This window comes from Mustelus asterias, chromosome 19 (genome assembly GCF_964213995.1).
Source record: "Mustelus asterias chromosome 19, sMusAst1.hap1.1, whole genome shotgun sequence".
Lineage (NCBI taxonomy): Eukaryota > Metazoa > Chordata > Chondrichthyes > Carcharhiniformes > Triakidae > Mustelus > Mustelus asterias.
In genome coordinates this window covers 35,929,108-35,947,940 of record NC_135819.1, presented here as the reverse complement: position 1 = coordinate 35,947,940, position 18,833 = coordinate 35,929,108, and the positions used below count along the sequence as shown (strand labels likewise).

The window sequence follows — 18,833 nt, the reverse complement described above, 5'->3', positions numbered from 1 at the left end:
TTAACTGGTCATTAATCTAATTTGCTGTTCATGGGATCTTGCTGTGAGAAAATTTGCCTGGTTTGCTTATTAATGGTGCTATACTTCAAAAGTAACCCATTGCTTTTGAAACATGTGTACAATGTTCTACGGGCATGGAAGGCATTGCATATATGCAAGTATTCAAGCAATTAGGAAGGCAAAGCTATGTTAAATTTTGTTACACATCGGTTGAAGCATAAGAGTAAAGGAAACTTACTACAATTGTACAGGGCAATGGTGAGGCTACACCTGGAGTAGTGTGTGCAGGTTTAGCCTTTTTTGCCCAAGGAAGTGTGCCTGGAAAAAGTGCAACAAAAGTTCAATGGACTGGTTCCTGGGATAAGGGAAGTTCTACGAGGAGAGATTGAGCAGACTGGGCCTGTATGCCCTGGAGTTTAGAAGAATGAGAGGTGGCAGGGTCGATGCTGAGAAAATGTTCCTCTGCCGAGTTAACCTAGAACATCTTAGGAGATCTAATGTAAGGGAGACCTATACAATAAATAGCAGAACCATCAGGTGTATAGATGCACAGAGGGACCTGGGTGTACAAGTCCACAGATCCTTAAAGGTGGCAGCATAGGTGGAGAGGGTGGTCAAGAAGGCATATGGCATGCTTGCCTTTATTGGACGGGGCATAGAATATAAAAGTTGGCATATGATGTTGCAGCTGTAAAGGACATTGGTTAGGCCACATTTGGAATACTGCGCCCAGTTCTGGTTGCCACACTACCAGAAGGACGTGGAGGCTTTGGAGAGAGTACAGAAAAGGTTTACCAGGATGTTGCCTGGTATGGAGGGTCTTAGCTATGAGGAGAGATTGGGTAAACTGGGGATGTTCTCCCTGGAAAGACGGAGGATGAGGGGCGACCTAATAGAGGTGTATAAAATTATGAAGGGCATAGACAGTGGGAAGCTTTTTCCCAGGTCGGAGGTGACGAACACAAGGGGTCACTGGTTCAAGGTGAGGGGGGTACGGTTCAACACAGATGTCAGGGAGACGTATTTTACACAGAGGGTGGTGGGGGCCTGGAATGCACTGCCAAGCAAGGTTATTGAGGCGGACACGCTGGGATCGTTTAAGACTTATCTAGATAGCCACATGAACAGACTGGGAATAGAGGGATACAAACGAATGGTCTAGTTGGGCACATGAGCGGCGCAGGCTTGGAGGGCCGAAGGGCCTGTTCCTGTGCTGTATTGTTCTTTGTTCTTATCACAGGGTCCCAGTCTCAGAATAAGGAATTGGCTATTAAGGACTGGGATGAGGAAAAATTTCCTCTACTCAAAAGGATGTGAATCTTTGGAATTCTCTGCTCCAGAGAGTTGCGGATGCTCAGTATACTCAATACTGAGATTAATGGTTTTTCAAATACCAAAGGAACAAAGTAAGATGGGGGAATATGGAGTTGAGCTCGAAGATCAGCCATGATCTCGTTCAGCAGTGGAGCAGGGTCAAATGGTCTACTCCCCTATTTTTCATATTCGTAAGTGCGTTATTGAAATGCTAGGATAATATTAGTTTAAAAACTAAGATGGTATATTGCTGAAATTGAGTAACCAAAATCAAATAGCGTCTCTAGATCACAAAATAATTTGCAGGGTATTAGCAAAATGAGTAAAACAATTTTCTAGTTTACAATAAATGGCTAAGGAGATAAAGCAAATGATTTGAGAGGAAACAGCGCACTAATGAAAAGTTAAATCTGAAGACTCTCAGAATCGTATAGTAATGAAGAAGTCTATACAACCCATCCAGTCCATGCTGGTTATTTGAAAGAGCTTTCAAATTAGTATTGCTCCTTACTCTTTCCGCATTATAGCTCTACATTTTTTTTCCTGTCCTTGTATATCTAATTCCCTATAGAATTTGCTTTCACCAGCCTTTCAGGCAGTGCATTCCAGTTCTTCATAACACTGCATAAAAAGCTTTTGTGTGGTTCCATGGAATTAATGTTTACTTGAGGGCACTTGAAATATAACCCAGTTAATTCTCTCGAGTTGCATGAAATCATAAATGCGGGGTGACATTTTTTAAAAAGGCCATAAGTAATCATGAAACTGGCAGCATTAATTATTCTCAGTGTTTAAATCACAATTATTGACAGTGATGTTGATTCAAAGGAATATAACATTTGGTGTTTTGGTAAACTGGTGTATCAACCAAAAGGTAGATCAATCATTGAAAAATTCAGAAACCAGAACCAGTTTTGTTTTTATCTCCAGATTTGTCAGTCAGTTTAGGTAAGCACAGGAATATGAAAAAACGATGCAAAGGGCTTACACTAATATCCAGACATTTTAATTCAGGATAATGCAGGGTTTACAATTTGGTAAACTGAACAAGAAGTGTCCTTTTGTAATCCTTTTATTGTGTATCTTGATAACGTTTTTTTTTGTTGGCCTTGAAATGGTGCTCCAGATTCCAAGTCAATCCTATGAGATGAGACGCAAGTTATACTCATGTTGGCTGTTAGAGGTCTGTGTGCAATGAGGCAGGACAACCTGGATTCATTTCTAAATGGTTGAAGAAACCGTAACAAAACCAGCTTTGCATAAGTTGGCGATGGCTTGTTCAGTTCACAAATAGATGATGTGGGAAGTGGGAAAAATTGCATTGATGCTGCAGGGTTTCTCTTGGAGGCAATAGGCTTAGATATTCTTAGACATAACTGCTGTATCTCTTTTACATATATGTTAATATTTTTTCACACTACATATGCTATACGCTCAGTGATTGTCTTGGAAATTTTCATTGTGATTCTGGGTCATAACATGCCATTTCTTATATCGATTTTTCAGTCGGCCCTAGTAGTTTGTAGGTTATCTTTTAACAAACTATTTCATATATTTGGATGACTGTACTAAACATTTCAAAATGTTCTTTTCCAGCATTAATTAATTTATAATTATTTTTAATAAGGTCTGTATGATTAATTAAATAAGCAGGTACTATGAATCATTATGTTTCATGTCTCTACTATCGTTAGTAGACAAAATGTGCGATGAAGCATAATTTCACAATTGTAATTTACTGCCTCTCCGCTTAGTTGAGTCATTGCTTCAATGTCCACTTTTGGTGATAAGTTCCTCAGAACATTCTTCAAGAGCATTGCTACTTTAATGGCTTGTTAACACTGGATGGTTGGGATATGTTTCATTATTATGGTACTGCAAAACAGCATGATATTCTTCTGTAGGAAACATCTACCCAGAATTATTGATTAATAATTGCAGATATTATTTTTCTCACCTGTCGACCTCTGGGAACCTTTCTGTTCTTATTTGCCACTCCCAACTAAAATTACAAGCTTCTTATGCCAGGAAATTGGTTACAAAATCTCTCAATATTACTGAGTCACCATATCGATTAAATATTTTATCCACAGCTGAAACTGAGCAGTGTATGAGATGACCTGAGATTACATGCATAGACACAGCTGATTTATCTATTTTACACATGTTAATATTCTCTCTATACATGAAGGGATCTGCACAATAGATGAAGGGATCCAGGGTAACTTGGGGGGTGTGGGTGTTGGCACATTGCCTTGCAGTTCCAATAGGGTGAACAATAGGGATTGATAGGCAGGGTAGTGATGATGTTGGGTTGCTTCTTTTGAGTCCATCTAGTGTTTTTAAGTAGAAGTGATGGCAGTTATTGCATTTTTTTTGATAGCGTGGTTGCTGAAAGTGGAATCAAACACCCATCATTAAATTGTGTGGTGCACAAAACCATTTCTATGCTGCCCAGACTTAGTCCTGGTATTAATGCCAGACAGCAAGAGGTGAGGAAGCACCAGTTCAGACTTTACCAGTTCTGGAGGAAGAATGAGCTGTGAATTTTCCAGTTCATGCTGTTGGTGATATAAGAAATGGCATGTTATGACCCACAATCACAATGAAAATTTCCAAGATTGTTTTCGCTGGAAAGGCGGCGGCTAAGAGGGGATCTTAGTGAAACATATAAGATGATTAGAGGTTTAGATAGGGTGGATAGTGATAGCCTTTTTCCTCTGATGGAGAAATCCAGCACGAGGGGGCATGGCTTTAAATTGAGGGGGGGTAGTTATAGAACCGATGTCAGGGGTAGGTTCTTTACCCAGAGGGTGGTGAGGGATTGGAATGCCCTGCCAGCATCAGTAGTAAATGCGCCTAGTTTGGGGGCGTTTAAGAGATCCGTAGATAGGTTCATGGACGAAAAGAAATTGGTTTAGGTTGGAGGGTCACAGTTTTTTTTTTAACTGGTCGGTGCAACATCGTGGGCCGAAGGGCCTGTTCTGCGCTGTAATGTTCTATGTTCTATGTTCTAAGACAATCACTGAGCGTATAGCATATGTAGTGTGAAAAAATATTAACATATATGTAAAAGAGATATAGCAGTTCACCTACCCCTCTCAAAAAGAAGCTGCTGGCCAACACATAGAACATGGAGAACAGCAGGGCCTGCTTCCAGTTGGCCATCAAAAACCAGTGTAGACCGAGGTTGTTAAGAACACCATGTACTCCATTGTACTCAGCAAGAGACAGAAACCATGACCAGGATCAAATCCAAGAAGGAAATCAGTAAGACCAAAAGGTACCAGGAGAGTTGGCAAGAAACCCAATAAGGCACAAATATGAAAAAAAAACCTTCTAGGAGGGGGTAAATTGAAGAATCTTGATTAAATGAAGGGAGAAGGAACCTCAGAATTAAAACAGTGCAGTAGGAGGCCAGTCAGCCCATTGTGTATGCACTAGGTCTCAAAATAAGCAATTTGCCTAATGCCATTCTCCCACCTTCTCCCTATAATCCTGCACATTCTTGCCTTTGTGTTTGTGCAAAGAACTGAAATGACAATTTTAATTTCTTCATATTGCAATTAGAAGGAAAGTTTAAATGGGAAGTATAAGAAACATTACCTGTGGTGTCGGCTGCAGTCCGGCTGCACAGCCACATTAGAACATGCAACAGATGACACTATATATACACAAATGAAAGCCATCTTTGATAATGATGGGAAACCAATGACAACGACAACCTGTGGTGCTAATGATTGCTCAAATGGGATCCAGTTGCCTATTAAGCAGAATAAAACTTGGTTTTGTATAAGATTTTAGCAACTTTGGGAACCATGGCAGAGTGAGCATAATAGTTCTTTATAGGCCCTTTGCGTTGCCAATATAGGAGCTGTTTTACAGTTGAGATATATGAAGTCTTGGCACTAACATAATCCCTCCTTTGGAAATAAAACAGCTGTTTGCTTCCTTTGGTTCAGCTTGCCTCCAGGTCCATTCAGGTGGATTTGCTCATCTACAGTCAACCAACATGAGGTTTTGATTGTCCTAATTTTTGAGAACAAGCACTAACAGAGCTAGCAGCATTTTGATAACTGTATATTTGATCTAAATGAGCACCGAGCTCATAATCTGAAAATTGATTTGATTGTATATTTTAAGTTTTTCTCCAAATCTAAGATTACAGTTTATGAATCTACTCTTTCAAAGTTTAAAGTTTATTTATGTAAGGCTTACATTAACACTGCAACGAAGTTACTGTGAAACTCCCCTCATTGCCACAGTCCGGTGCCTATTCAGGTCACTGCACCTAACCAGCACGTCTTTCAGACTGTGGGAAGAAACTGGAGCACCTGGAGGAAAGCCACGCAGACACGGGGAGAATGTGCAAACTCAGTGACCCAAGCCGGGAATCGAACCTGGGTCCCTGGTGCTGTGAGGCAGCAGTGCTAACCACTGTGCCCTTTCATGCCAACTATAGGAATTGATGAGAGATTTATAAACATTATGATGGACATCAGGGGTTCTAAGCAAGTTAGCATAAGCTCAAAAGAAATAGGAGCAGGAGTAGGCCATTTGGCCCATTGAACCTGCTCCACCTATAAGGTTGTGGTTGATCTGACTGTGGCCTTAACTCCACTTTCCTGCCTGTCCCCATAACCCTCAATCACCTTGTCGATCAAAATTCTGACTTAATTCAACCTTAATTATACATAATCTTCTGACAAAGCTATTCCATCCATCATCTAGATTGTTCTCATTACTGTCCCATTGCTGTTCATGGCATTGCATTCCTTTTTCCCCTAAAATCAGGTTTCCTAGGATACTGTTCTCTGCGAGTAGGTTACTGAAGGTTTTCTGGACCCATTTATAAGTAGAAGACACTATAAGGATTCTGGGAAACCTAGACTAGCTAATACTTGGAGTTTATGAAATCCTTGTTGCACAAAGAGCTTATATATACATACAACTCATCCATAAAAATTATCACTCTGCCATGAATCCCTCAATCAAGATTTTGTCCTTGCCGCTTCACCAAAACAGTCATTAAAGTCATAAAATCTATTCTCCCTCAATGTCGCGGATCATCCTTGTTTTTAATTCTGTCCTGGGCTTCATCTCTTCCCAATTCAACAACTACCCTCCAATCTCACTGTTCCAGATCTCTTAATATAGTAAGGTGGATAAGAAAGCAAATCTGATATTAGCCAAGGTAAAAAATATAAGCTAGAGGTTATGCTAGAACTGCATAAAACAATAGACGTACAATTAAAGTACCTACAGGGCGATGGGCCAAAAGCTGGAAAATGGATTAAGGCTGGAGAGTTCATTTTTAGCCAGTGCAGACATGACAAGTTGAATGACCACTTCTGTGCTATAAATTTTCTATATTTCTATTTTCCATGTACTAGATCTTTCACATGGCTGGTTTACACATTATCATTAACCTGGAAATTGTATTTGTCTTTTAAACTGTCACATTGAGGCAAGTGGAATTATGGTCACACAGCTTTTATTTGGACAGCTATCTGTCAGATGTCAGCACAATATACATCTTGTAGTTGGACATATCTTGAGTATGTTTGCCTTCTGTATATTTTATTAGTTTGCAACGTACAGCTTCCTCGTTCATATATCTTGCAAAATAAATTTGTCCAAGGAGGTCCTCTGATGAGCTTTTGTTCACAGATTACTCATCCTTTAATTCTGCATGGGACAATTTTTGCTTGTTTAAACTGTTGGTTTTAATAATAAATGCTCATTGCTATTGGCTGTTTCTTCATGATTATTTGAGACAGCCTGCAGCTCCTTTTCATACCTACACTGTATACTAGAATTTTCCGTCAGTGTTGACTAGCTTCTTGGTCAGCAGCAGTAGTTATATTGGAAATGACTCCTAAAATTGAGCCGGTTTGCATCCCAAATAACGATGAATAAATAAGTATATCATACTTGCACATACTTGCACATGCTGCTTTTGTTCATTGTGTAATCATGTGACATTTCACATGTTGGTGACAAAAAATATATTTGGTAAACTAGATTTTACTAAAAATTGTACAAATTCCATTTTTTAAGTTTTAATCACGGAAATAAATTGTAAGAAAAATTAATAAAAACAGTGCAGCAAGTCTTGAAAAAAACGCATGCAGTGAACATAGTATAAAACCAGATTTGGACGTGGCAGTATAAGCGTTTGGTTACAAGAACATAGGAACAAAGGCCACATTTGGAATACTGCATCCAGTTCTGGTCGCCACACTATCAGAAGAATGTGGAGGCTTTGGAGAGAGTACAGAGAAAGTTTACCAGGATGTTGTCTGGTATGGAGGGCCTCAGCCCTCAAACCTGTTCTACCATTCAGTTTGATCATTGCTGACTGTATATTTTAGCTCCATTCACCTACCTTTATTCTCTGACCCTCTGATGGCTTCGCTAAGATGTGTAGATCTTTATCTTGGGAATGTCAATTTTGGAGGAGAGAATTCCATGTTTCCATTACCTTTTACGTGGAAAATATGTTCTCTGTTTCTTACCCAAATTGCTTAACTCTAATGTTCAGTTTGTACCTACTTAACAAAGAACAATACAGCACAGGTACAGGCCCTTCGGCCCTCCAAGCCTGCGCCGCTCATGTGCCCACTAGACCATTCTTTTGTATCCCTCTATTCCCAGTCTGTTCATGTAGCTATCTAGATAAGTCTTAAACGATCCCAGCGTGTCCGCCTCAATCACCTTGCTTGGCAGTGCATTCCAGGCCCCCACCACCCTCTGTGTAAAATACGTCCCCCTGACATCTGTGTTGAACCTTGCCCCCCTCACCTTGAACCCGTGACCCCTTGTGTTCGTCACCTCCGACCTGGGAAAAAGCTTCCCACTGTTCACTCTATCTATGCCCTTCATAATTTTATACACCTCTATTAGGTCGCCCCTCATCCTCCATCTTTCCAGGGAGAACAACCCCAGTTTACCCAATCTCTCCTCATGGCTAAGACCCTCCATACCAGACAACATCCTGGTAAACTTTCTCTGTACTCTCTCCAAAGCCTCCGCATTCTTCTGGTAGTGTGGCGACCAGAACTGGATGCAGTATTCCAAATGTGGCCTAACCATCGTTCTATACAGCTGCAACATCATGTGCCAACTTTTATATTCTATGCCCCGTCCAATAAAGGCAAGCATGCCATATGCCTTCTTGACCACCCTCTCCACCTGTGCTGCCACCTTTAAGGATCTGTGGACTTGTACACCCAGGTCCCTCTGTGTGTCTATACTCCTGATGGTTCTGCCATTTATTGTATAGCTCCCCCTTACATTAGATCTACCAAAATGCATCACTTCGCATTTATCTGGATTAAATTCCATCTGCCATTTCTCCGCCCAATGTTCCAGCCTATCTATATCCTGCTGTATTCTCTGACAATGTTCATCACTATCCGCAACTCCAGCAATCTTCGTGTCGTCCGCAAACTTACTGATCACAGCAGCTACATCTTCCTCCAAATCATTTATATATATCACAAACAGCAGAGGTCCCAGTACAGAGCTCTGCGGAACTCCACTAGTCACAGACCTCCAGGAAAAAGACCCCTCCACTGCTACCCTCTGTCTTCTATGGCTAAGCCAGTTCTCCACCCATCTAGCTAGCTCATCTTTTATCCCGTGAGATTTAACCTTTTCCACCAGCCTGCCATGAGGGGCCTTGTCAAACACTTTACTAAAATCCATATAGACTACATCCACGGCCCTTCCTTCGTCAATCGTTTTTGTCACCACCTCAAAAAACTGAACCAAATTTGTGAGGCATGACAACTTGTTCCAGTTCTCCCCACCAGAAGAAATACCTTCTCTTTATCTAATTAATCAAACCCTGTTTATCATTGTAAGCACCTCAGTTCTGATTGTTCCTCAACCTCCTAAACTTGAGGGAATGTAACCCAACTTTACACAACCTGTGCTCATTATTTATTCTTTGAAGGTTTGGTATTCCTTGAATCTGCACCGAAGTCCCTTCTGGGACCTATGTACCTTGATTTGGGTACCCATAGCTGAATGTTGTACTCGAGGTTGGGTTTGAGCACAACTCTGCAACTGCCTATGCATTTTCCACCTCCTTTGAGATAAAGGCAAACATTCCAATTAATCTCTTTCATTACTTTTTGTACCAGTAAGCTCAGTTAGTATAGATTGTGTATAGAGACACCTTAATCCCTATGCCTCTTACAGCTTTTGGTCCATCACCTTTAAGGAAATATTCCATTTTGTCTTTCTTGAATCCAAAGTGCAGGCACCATGCCCCAAAATTCTCCTGCTTCTCCAGCTCCCTCTCCTCCTTTTAAGATCCTCTTTGCAACCTACCTACCTCAGTAAAGTTTTGGTTTAGCCCATCTAATATTATATTCTTCTTCTGTTTGGCATTCATATACGTCCACTAACGCCTCTGTGAAGCACTTTGGGATGTGTTTGTAAATTAAAGATGCTGTATAAATACAAGCTGTTGTAATGACTAAGAAATAAGGGGGCTTTGATTTTGTTTCTTTCCTGGCAGATGAAAAGGAGGAAGGCATTCTGGGAAGCATTCTTCTGCCTAGCTTTAAGATAGCACCAATTAGCCCTGATGATCATATAAATCGAAAATATGCATTCAAGGTCAGTGTTTGCATTACATACGTGGTTCTTTCTTTGTTAATTATGTTCTAGAAGCTTGAAGTTGGAGCACCCAATAAAACAAAAGCATTAGACTTTATTTCAGTCGCAAGTATTCAACTAGTTTTGCATTAGTAAGTAATGCTGCTTTAAATTTATCTATTTTAGTTATCTTAAATTAACAAATGGGAGTATTGACTGATTTACAATCCATATTGATTCCATTGATTACAATGAGAAAAAGGGGCTGTATCTTAAGCTGCTTCAATATGAATTTAATTAACAAATAGTAATCTGAAATCCAAAAGCTCAACCTGTTAATTTTTTAAAATACTCCCAAACTAAAGTCTAGTTTGAAAGGGTCCAACCATTTTTTAAAAATTCAATTCAATATTGTTTTCAACATGATGGAAATGTAATAATGTTGCAACTTTGATAGCAAGATGAATTGTGTTCAATGAATTTTGTTATTTTATAATCCTGTGTAATCATGAACGTGGGCTATAACTGTATTAATATATGTATCTTTGTTTATTTTCAATTTGCATTGTACTTTTGAGCCACTGATGAACACTTTGGATGTTTCACAGCTGTTAGGAATTCACTTGGAGCAGCCAAGTAAGTATGTTCATTGTTTATTGTGCAAGTACCTAGCTCACATTTTGGACTTGGCTCACATTGATTGTTGTTGCAAGTATAAGGATAGTTGTACTACTTCAATGTGCTATGTGAGAGGCTTTATTCAACTGATTTCAAGATGTTTGTCTTCATGGCATAGTCACATGATTACAGAAAGTCTGAGGTGTCAATCAGGCTGGTTACATTTAACACCCCCCTTTCATACTGAACTAAAAATACAAACATCCCCTTTTTCCTGGTGAACAAAAGACTTATTTGCATGCATGATACTGTTAACCATTATACTGTTCTCATGTATTATTAACTGTTTAGTCCACTAGTTAGTCTCTGCACATGCATTGCACACTTAGGGGGCGATTTCACCATCGCGTTGCACCCGTTTTCAGATGCGATGTGGTGGTAAAGTCAGGCGTAAAGCGCTTGGCGTGATTGGCACCGGTTTCCACGACCGGTGCCATTTTACGAGTGCTGGATTTCCAACACAGTCAGCCTCATGCCAGAAATGGGTGGGAGACAGGTTAATATTTGGAAATGTATTATAATGCTATTTTACATCTGTTTAGCAAGCCTGGCACTCAATCGTCCAGGCTCGCCCCCCCTTTATGACCTCGCCGGGAATGGTTCGCGCCAGCAAGGAATAGACATGTTCCCCATGAATGGGGAGCAGTCGAGTTGGCTCACTGGTGGAACCAAGGACAAGGGGGAGGTGCCCCTTGGGCAGTGCCACACTGGCACCTGGGCAGTGCCTACTGGACAGTTCCAGAGGGCGGGACAAGTGAGAGGAGGGGTCAGTGAGGGGCAGGGCTAATGGAGGAGGGGGCCCACTGCCACTCTGCAGGAATCGTGGTGGTGGGGGGGGGGGCGGGAGAGGAGGCCCGCTGCCACTTTGCAGGATCGGTGGGGGGGAGGGAAGGAGAGGGAACCTGCGATCGGTGGGGGAGGAAGGGTCTGCGATCAGTCTGGGCAGCAAGAAGAGGTCGGTGGGGGCTGTATCTTGGGCCACGGGCCCCCGCGATTGTGAGGAGGGAGCTTCTTCAGGCAGCCTGTACTGGCAGGGGTCTGGCAGCTCTCTCTTTTCTGTCAGACCTCTGCTACTGTTAATGCACATGTGCAGCATCAGAGGCTTGATGAGGGGCCACTAACTCGCTCGGCAGGGTTTTGGCCGCATGAAGACCACGTGGCTTCTGCAGCTAGCACAGGCTTGCTGATATTTTTGCAGGCAGAGTGCATATGGGGGGGGGGCTGAAAACATGCCCAAAAGTTGGATCTGAAACTCTCCCAGTTTCAAGTCTGCCCAGCACTTAGGAAAAAAAAAGTTTAAACCACCCCCCTCCCCCCACGTCTTTAAATTAGCCTTTTAACGGAATGTGAACCATAAGACAATAAGAAATAGGAACAGGAATAGGCCATTCAGCCCTTTGAACCTGCTCATAAGATCATGGCTGATCCAACATTCCTCATGTCCACTTTCCTGCCCTTTCCCAGTAACCCTTGATTCTCTTACCGATCAAAATTATATTCATCTCAGCCTTAAATACACACAAGGACTCTGCCCCACAGCTCTCTGTGGCAAGGAGTTCCAATGACTCTCCACCCTCTGAAATTCCCCCTCATTTTAGTATTAAATTAGCGCCCGTTTATTCTGAGACTATGCCGTCCTGTCCTAGACACTCCCATGAGGGGAAACATCCTCTCAGCATTTGCCCTGTCAAGCCCATTAAGAATCCTATATGTTTCAATGAGACCACCTCTCATTCTTCTAAATTGCATGAGTAAAGTCCCAACCTGTTTAAATTTTCCTCTTAAGACAATTCCTCCATAACAGTGATCATCCTTGTGAACCTTGGCTAAACTGCCTCCAATGAAATAATATCTTTCTTTAAATGAGGGGACCAAAACTGCTCATAGACTTCAGATATGGTCTCACCAGTGCCTTGTACAGTTGCATCAAGACTTCCCTACTCTTATACGCCAACCCCCTTGAAATAAGGCTCAATATTCCATTAGCTCTGACGAGTTCCAGACTCAACATTAGCTCTGTTCTCTCGCTACTGAAGATATGCTGAGATTTTCCAGCATTTTTGGTTTTTGTTTCAGATTCCAACATCCACAGCAATTTGCTTTTATTCTATTAGCCTTCCTGATTACCTGCTGCATTTGTGTGCTAGCTTAGCATGTTTTGTGCATAAGTCCCTTTGTGTTGCAGCTCTCTGTAGTTTTTCGCCAGTTAAATAATGCTCTGTTCTTTTGTACTCCCTTCCAAAGTGGAGAGTCATTGGAACTCCTTGCCACAGAGAGCTGTGGGGCAGAGTCCTTGTGTGTATTTATTTCCATATGCCAAAATGGAATGTTGGCATATTCCATTTGCCAACATTTTGCTGACTTACTTAACCTATCAATATCTCTTTGTAAATTGTTTGTATCCCTCTTGCAACTTGCCTTTCAACCTATTTTTGTTTTGTCTGCAAATTTGGCTATAGTACATTCGCTTCCTTCCTCCAAGTAATTAATATATATTGTAAATGGTTGCGGTCCCAGCACTGATCCCTTTGGTTACAGGTCACTAGCCTGAAAAAGAATCCCATATCCCCACTCGCTGTTTCCTGCCCATTAGCCAATTCTCTATCTATGCCAATGTACTACTTCCAACACCAGGTATGACTTAACCTTTTGTGAGGTACCTTGTCAAATGCTTTCTGGAAGCCCAAATGCAATACATCTACTGGTTCCCCTCTCTCCACTCTGGTTGAGACTTCCTCAAAAAAATTTGATTGTGATTTTCCAAATGTCCTGCTATTACTTCCTTAATAATTGATTCCAACATTTTTCCAACAATAGCCGCTAGGCTGACCAGCCTATAGTTACTTGCTTTTTGCCTCCGTCCCTTTTGGAATAGTGTCACATTGGCAGTTTTCCAATCCTCCAGAATCCAATAATTTTTGGAAGATTACAAGCAATGTATCCACTATCTCTGTAGCTGCATCTTTTAAGATCCTAGGATGCAGGCCATCAGGGCCAGGGGACTTATCTTCCTTTAGCCCCATTAGTTTGTCTAATACTACTTCCCTAGTGATAGTGATGATACTTAATTCCTCCCCTGTATCCTTTAGTGTTAATGGGATGTTCACAGTATCTTCCACCATAAAGGCTGATGCAAAATATATGTTTAACTCCTCTGCTATTTCTTTGTTCCCCATAACTATCTCCCCAGCTTCATTTTCTAAGAGATCTATGTTCACTTTGACACCTCTCTTCTTTTTTGTACATTTAAAGAAGCTCTTATTATCAGTTTTTATGTTCCTTGCTAGTTTACCCTTGTGGTTTATTTCTCTATCTCTTTATTATATTTTTAGACCTCCTTTGCTGGATTCTAAGTTTACCCCAGGCTTTGGGGCTATCAACGACTTTTAACTCCTTATGAACTTTTCCTTTCAACTTAATATTCTCCTTATCGTCCTTGGTTAGCCATGGTTGGTTTATCCCTCTCTTTGAAGCTTTCCTCCTTACTGGGATATATTTTTGCTGAGAATCATGACTTACCTGCTTAAATGTCTGCCACTGCTTGCTTTACTGTCTTTCCTGCTAATCTATCCACCCAGTCCACTTTAGCTAACTATCCCCGTTTCACTGTCATTCCCTTTATTTAAGTTAACCACAGTTGTTTCCAACCCGGGTTTCTCAATCTCAAACTGAATATTAAGTTCTATCATTTTATGATCAGTAGTACTTCGTTGGGAATCTGAGGTCATTTATTAAACCTACCTCCTAGCCATTACCCAGATCCAAGATAGCCTGTTCCCTGGTTGGCTCCATGATATATTGCTCTAGGAAACTATCCCTAATGCACTGTATGAATTTGTTGTCGTAGCTACCCTTTCCAACTTGATTAACCCAATCAACATGAAGATTAATGTCACCCATAATTATTGCTCTATTCCTATCTTAATGTCCTAATATTTGCTGATTTATATCCTTTCCTACAGTGTGACTAATTGGGGGTCTATACACTACTCTTGCCAAGTTGGGCCTTGGGGGCGGGGCCTCTAGGGAACCTCATCCGGGCATTCCCAAGCATGTAGGGGTGGCGAGATGGAAAGGGTGGGTGTCTGGTCACTCTGATGCCTGTGTAGGGTAGGAAGTGACTCAAACATTTAGCGGTGAGGGGAGGTTGGCCCTCTGGTCAATGGTTGGGGTGTTCCCCTTGTCTGCCCCAGGCCACGGTATCCGTGACAGGAGTGGGAAATTTCTGTGGAGACAGCCTTGCCAGCTCTAAGGCTCCTCCCCACCAGAATGAATGTGCAAAACACACCACCCTGTTTTGTTTTGACTAAGTGTCAGAAGATCTGGAGAAAAAACCTGGATGTGTTTCAGGGGAAAAATGTGTCGATTTTCAGTCAGAACCTGAGACTTTGCCCTTTTTTTTGGAAAATCCTTGAATTTACGCTGCCTGGCTTACCCAATGATGCTCTCTCTCTACACCTGCCAACCCAGATAATCAAGTAATGTGCCAGCACACTTCAAAGGGGCTGAAAGTCAAAATGCATGTTTGTCAACTAATCCTCTGTTTTAAGCATTGGGACCTGGGCGGGAAGAAAGAGCAGTATCAGGATCCTGGTTAGGGACATGAACATGAGAGCTCGCAATGCACTTTAGTTGTGTTGTAAATTTATACATTGGAATAATTTTGCCAAAGTGACTTCCTATTGTAAATAGTTAAGAACAGGGCCAACCAAAGTAAGACTTGGGTACATTACTATTAATAGATGTGATATGCATTGAAAGACATTGGGTAATAGAGAAGTACAGAAATGTGATGGAGAAAGAATGAGAACCGATCAAACACGAAATTAGAAATCACAGAAGTGTATGCAATAGTCATGCAGTGCAACATGGAACACAAACTAAGAGAGAAACACATGAAGGATTTTCACAGTAACTTCATTGCAGTGTTAATGTAAGCTTACTTGTGACACTAATAAATAAACTTAAACTTAAGAACTAAGGAGAATTTCTTTGAAATCTAATCAGTTGAGAGACATTTTAATATTGCATTTAATTACTACTATCTAATGTTAGAAATTATTTATTATGCTGGAATATTTTTGCTAGAGTTGGAAATTTAGCATTCCTACTTAACATTAAGATGCCGAATTTATTTCCGTTTCAAGTAGAGATTTTGTGTTAACTACACATTGATTTTTTTTTCTCTTTTTTTTTACAGGAATCACTTAACTTAGTAATCACTGTCATTTCTGATCAGGCTGCTCACCCAAATATGCGGACTTATTATTTCTACACTGAAACAGCCAAAGAAATGGAGTCCTGGATGAAGACTATGATAGAAGCTGCACTTGTTCAAACAGAACCTGTGAAAAGGTATATTTGATTTTTATGTTCTCCGCGATCACTCTCCACCACCTCGCCACCCATGACCCTGCAATTGAAATCAAAAAATAATAATCCTGTTAGTGGAGAAAATTGTATATCTCCAAAGCCATACAAGACAGGAACTGCTGAAGGTGACTTGAATTGAATTATGGGCTTAATGTTGGACCAATGGATCCAAGGTGGCACGATGGCACAGTGGTTAGCACATATTGATTCCACTTTGTGATCTTCTGATACCAGACTCTTTCTAGCTATTATCCTTCTCTTGTCCTTTATTATCGGGGCTATCCCTCCTCCTTTGCTAGTCTGTCTGTCTTTCCTAAATATTGCGTCCACTGGAATATTTGTTTCTCAACCTTGATCACTATGTCTCTGCAATGGCGATTAAATTTAAATTAATTACCACGATTTGTGCCACTAGTTCATCTATTTTATTGCAAATGCATTCAGATAAAGAATGTTTCATTTAATTCTTTTACTTGCATTCCATGTGACAACCTTATTCTTTGCTGTACAATTTTTGTTGAACTCTGTCCCGTTGTGTCCCATCTGCTTGTCTTTACCCCCCACATCGCGATACTATTCTGATGCCTCAACCGTTCTCTTTGGATCTTTGAATCTCCCTTCATCCCCACCCCATTAGTTTAAAGCCCTTTCCACAGCCTTGGTCATACAAATGGCCAGGACACTGGTTCCAGCCTGATTCAAATGGAACCGATCCCAAAATACTGATGCCAGTGCCCCATGAATTGAAACCTTTTAAATGCCATCCTTCATGTTAGACTAACACATATAGTTCAGCTACCACTGCCAAGTCTGCAAAGCCTTTCCAAAAAAGCACCATACATTGTCATTTATTTGATTTTCTAATTAAGCTTTTGAGAAGTGATCTGAAATAAGTAGCAATTGGTGGCATCAGCTGTATAGACTCCATATTATAAAATGGGAGGACAGTTTGCATTTGAAGTTTTCCCATCTAGTGATGTTGTGATCTCTCAACTGAATGGCCATCCTTTTAGCCTTCTTCTATGAATACACATATTGCCCTGCCCCAATGTTTGAATGGTAATCAGTGGGATTTTGCGTTTTAATTTTTTTCTGCCTCGGCAAAGCCTTCTTATTACTTGCAATCTTTTCCCATTCAGTTCTGCATATGGCTATATTGTCCTGTAACTGATACAGCATCTCACACCTAGCTCATATAAATAGGTTTTGGGTTCTGCAGTTAAGCAAGTCACTATTGAAAGCAGATCTCAAGCCACTAACATGGCTAAAATGTCAATCAGTCTTCCTTCACAGGAGCATCAGCCTACCTTGAAGGCAATCTCTCCTATTTTCTTCCTATGTGTTAGATAAAGACCATATAATTCAGTTCTGAAATATGATTAATTCATCAGTCATTTGCAAGTATGCACTTAGTGCAGTGGGGAACTGATGAGAAGCATTGATAGATATCCTTTTGTTAAAATTCAAAAATGTATGTTACTGTAGTTCCATTCCTGCATCTGCAATGAGAATTATTAGCTTTCTGCATGCATGCCTTTTCAGGGGTGTGGAGAAGAAAGAATTGCTTTGACAAAAGGATGCAAGGGATTCCTTTTTCTTTTGGAAGAATTAACCTTCTGTAATCACTCACCATAGCCCTAATATTTATCTCCATTTATTGATTTAATGTCTTGTGAAAATAATGCAGCTGAAATTTATTCCCTACCTACCTCAACACCAATTTATGTTTTTGTGGAGTAAGCTAATATACTTTTGACTTCATGAATCAGTTTCACTGCAATGCATGTGAGTGGGAAAAGAAGTGTGCTACAGAGGTCAAGGAGGTGTGTACTTCAAGACAAAGTAAAAATCAAAGTTTCACTCACTCGTTGCAAATAAAACATGGCTGAAAAATGTTACAAGTGATGGATAACAGACATGGTCTAACTCTCTCTCACACCCACAGGACTGAAAAAATAACATCTGATATTGTACCACCCAAAGAGATTAACCATGTTGCAAACCACAAAATGTTAGTGAAGCCTGAACTTCAGAATAACCAAAAAAATATAGACCCTACTCTGAATCTTCAACAAATAGACAATATAAACATCACTCAAGCTGACAAATATGGTTTTGAAACAGAAGGACTGGATCAGCACAAGCCTTTGACTAAAATCAATAGTATAAAACTGCAGCCTGCAGAACCGGAGAGCGGAAATGTCACGTCAGGTACCAACACCCTTCAGTCTCAACAGTACAAATCTCAGCATGCCAATGATTCCAGTGGACAAAGCCCAGTTGGTTCTGTCGGTGTTCCTGTAGAAAATGTGGACACTGGAAGAGAAAGATTGATTAGTCTAAATGACAGTGGAAGGGGCATTCAAAGGACTAATTCAATGATGCAGTTGGAGCAGTGGGTGAGAACACACAAAGGAAAGGGCCAAGAGGAAGAACCCAGGAGGTATGGATGCCTTTTGTTAAAACACTTGTTTCTAAAACAAAACTGTTTCACCTTATTTTTCAAAAAATAGAATTTATTTTCAAAAAAAATACTTGTTTGCTTAACAGAGATGGGAAGCGTTTCTAATCAAAGGTTTATTCAACCTTTATTCACAGTCCCTGTTAGTAACTGTCACAACTGAACAACAAATACTGCATCGTGCAAAGTGATCATTTCTAATCTGGTCTTTTCAGATGTATTGTCACTACATTAACTGTCCTTAAAATTTAATGTGGGTGGAGAAGCAATCAGGTGGTGCAGCATGTGATGCTACAGGAGACTGCAAGGCAACTTGCTGTTAGCTGTCATTGTATAACTTTTAACAGCTGTGGCAGGAATGGCAATCGCAATAGATTTTTTTTGTGGATTCTGCCAC

The 18,833-nt window shown here is 40.7% G+C and overlaps 1 protein-coding gene across 6 annotated transcripts in view; it reads left to right on the top strand.

The window, feature by feature from the left end:
• plekha5 (pleckstrin homology domain containing, family A member 5) overlaps positions 1-18,833 on the top strand; it is a 347,863-nt gene that overhangs the window by 246,959 nt on the left and 82,071 nt on the right. For 5 of the 6 annotated variants that reach the window (XR_013500156.1, XM_078235326.1, XM_078235325.1 and 2 more), the window contains exons 8-10: positions 9,845-9,945; positions 15,842-15,957; positions 17,921-18,418. Coding sequence is in view for 5 of the 6 variants with exons in the window: in XM_078235326.1 (XP_078091452.1) it covers positions 9,845-9,945; positions 15,842-15,957; positions 17,921-18,418 (715 nt within the window). In the remaining variant the exon portion in view is untranslated. Of the gene's footprint in view, positions 1-9,844; positions 9,946-10,532; positions 10,561-15,802; positions 15,958-17,920; positions 18,419-18,833 lie in introns of those variants that run through there. The other variant, XM_078235328.1, reaches the window with a different exon arrangement.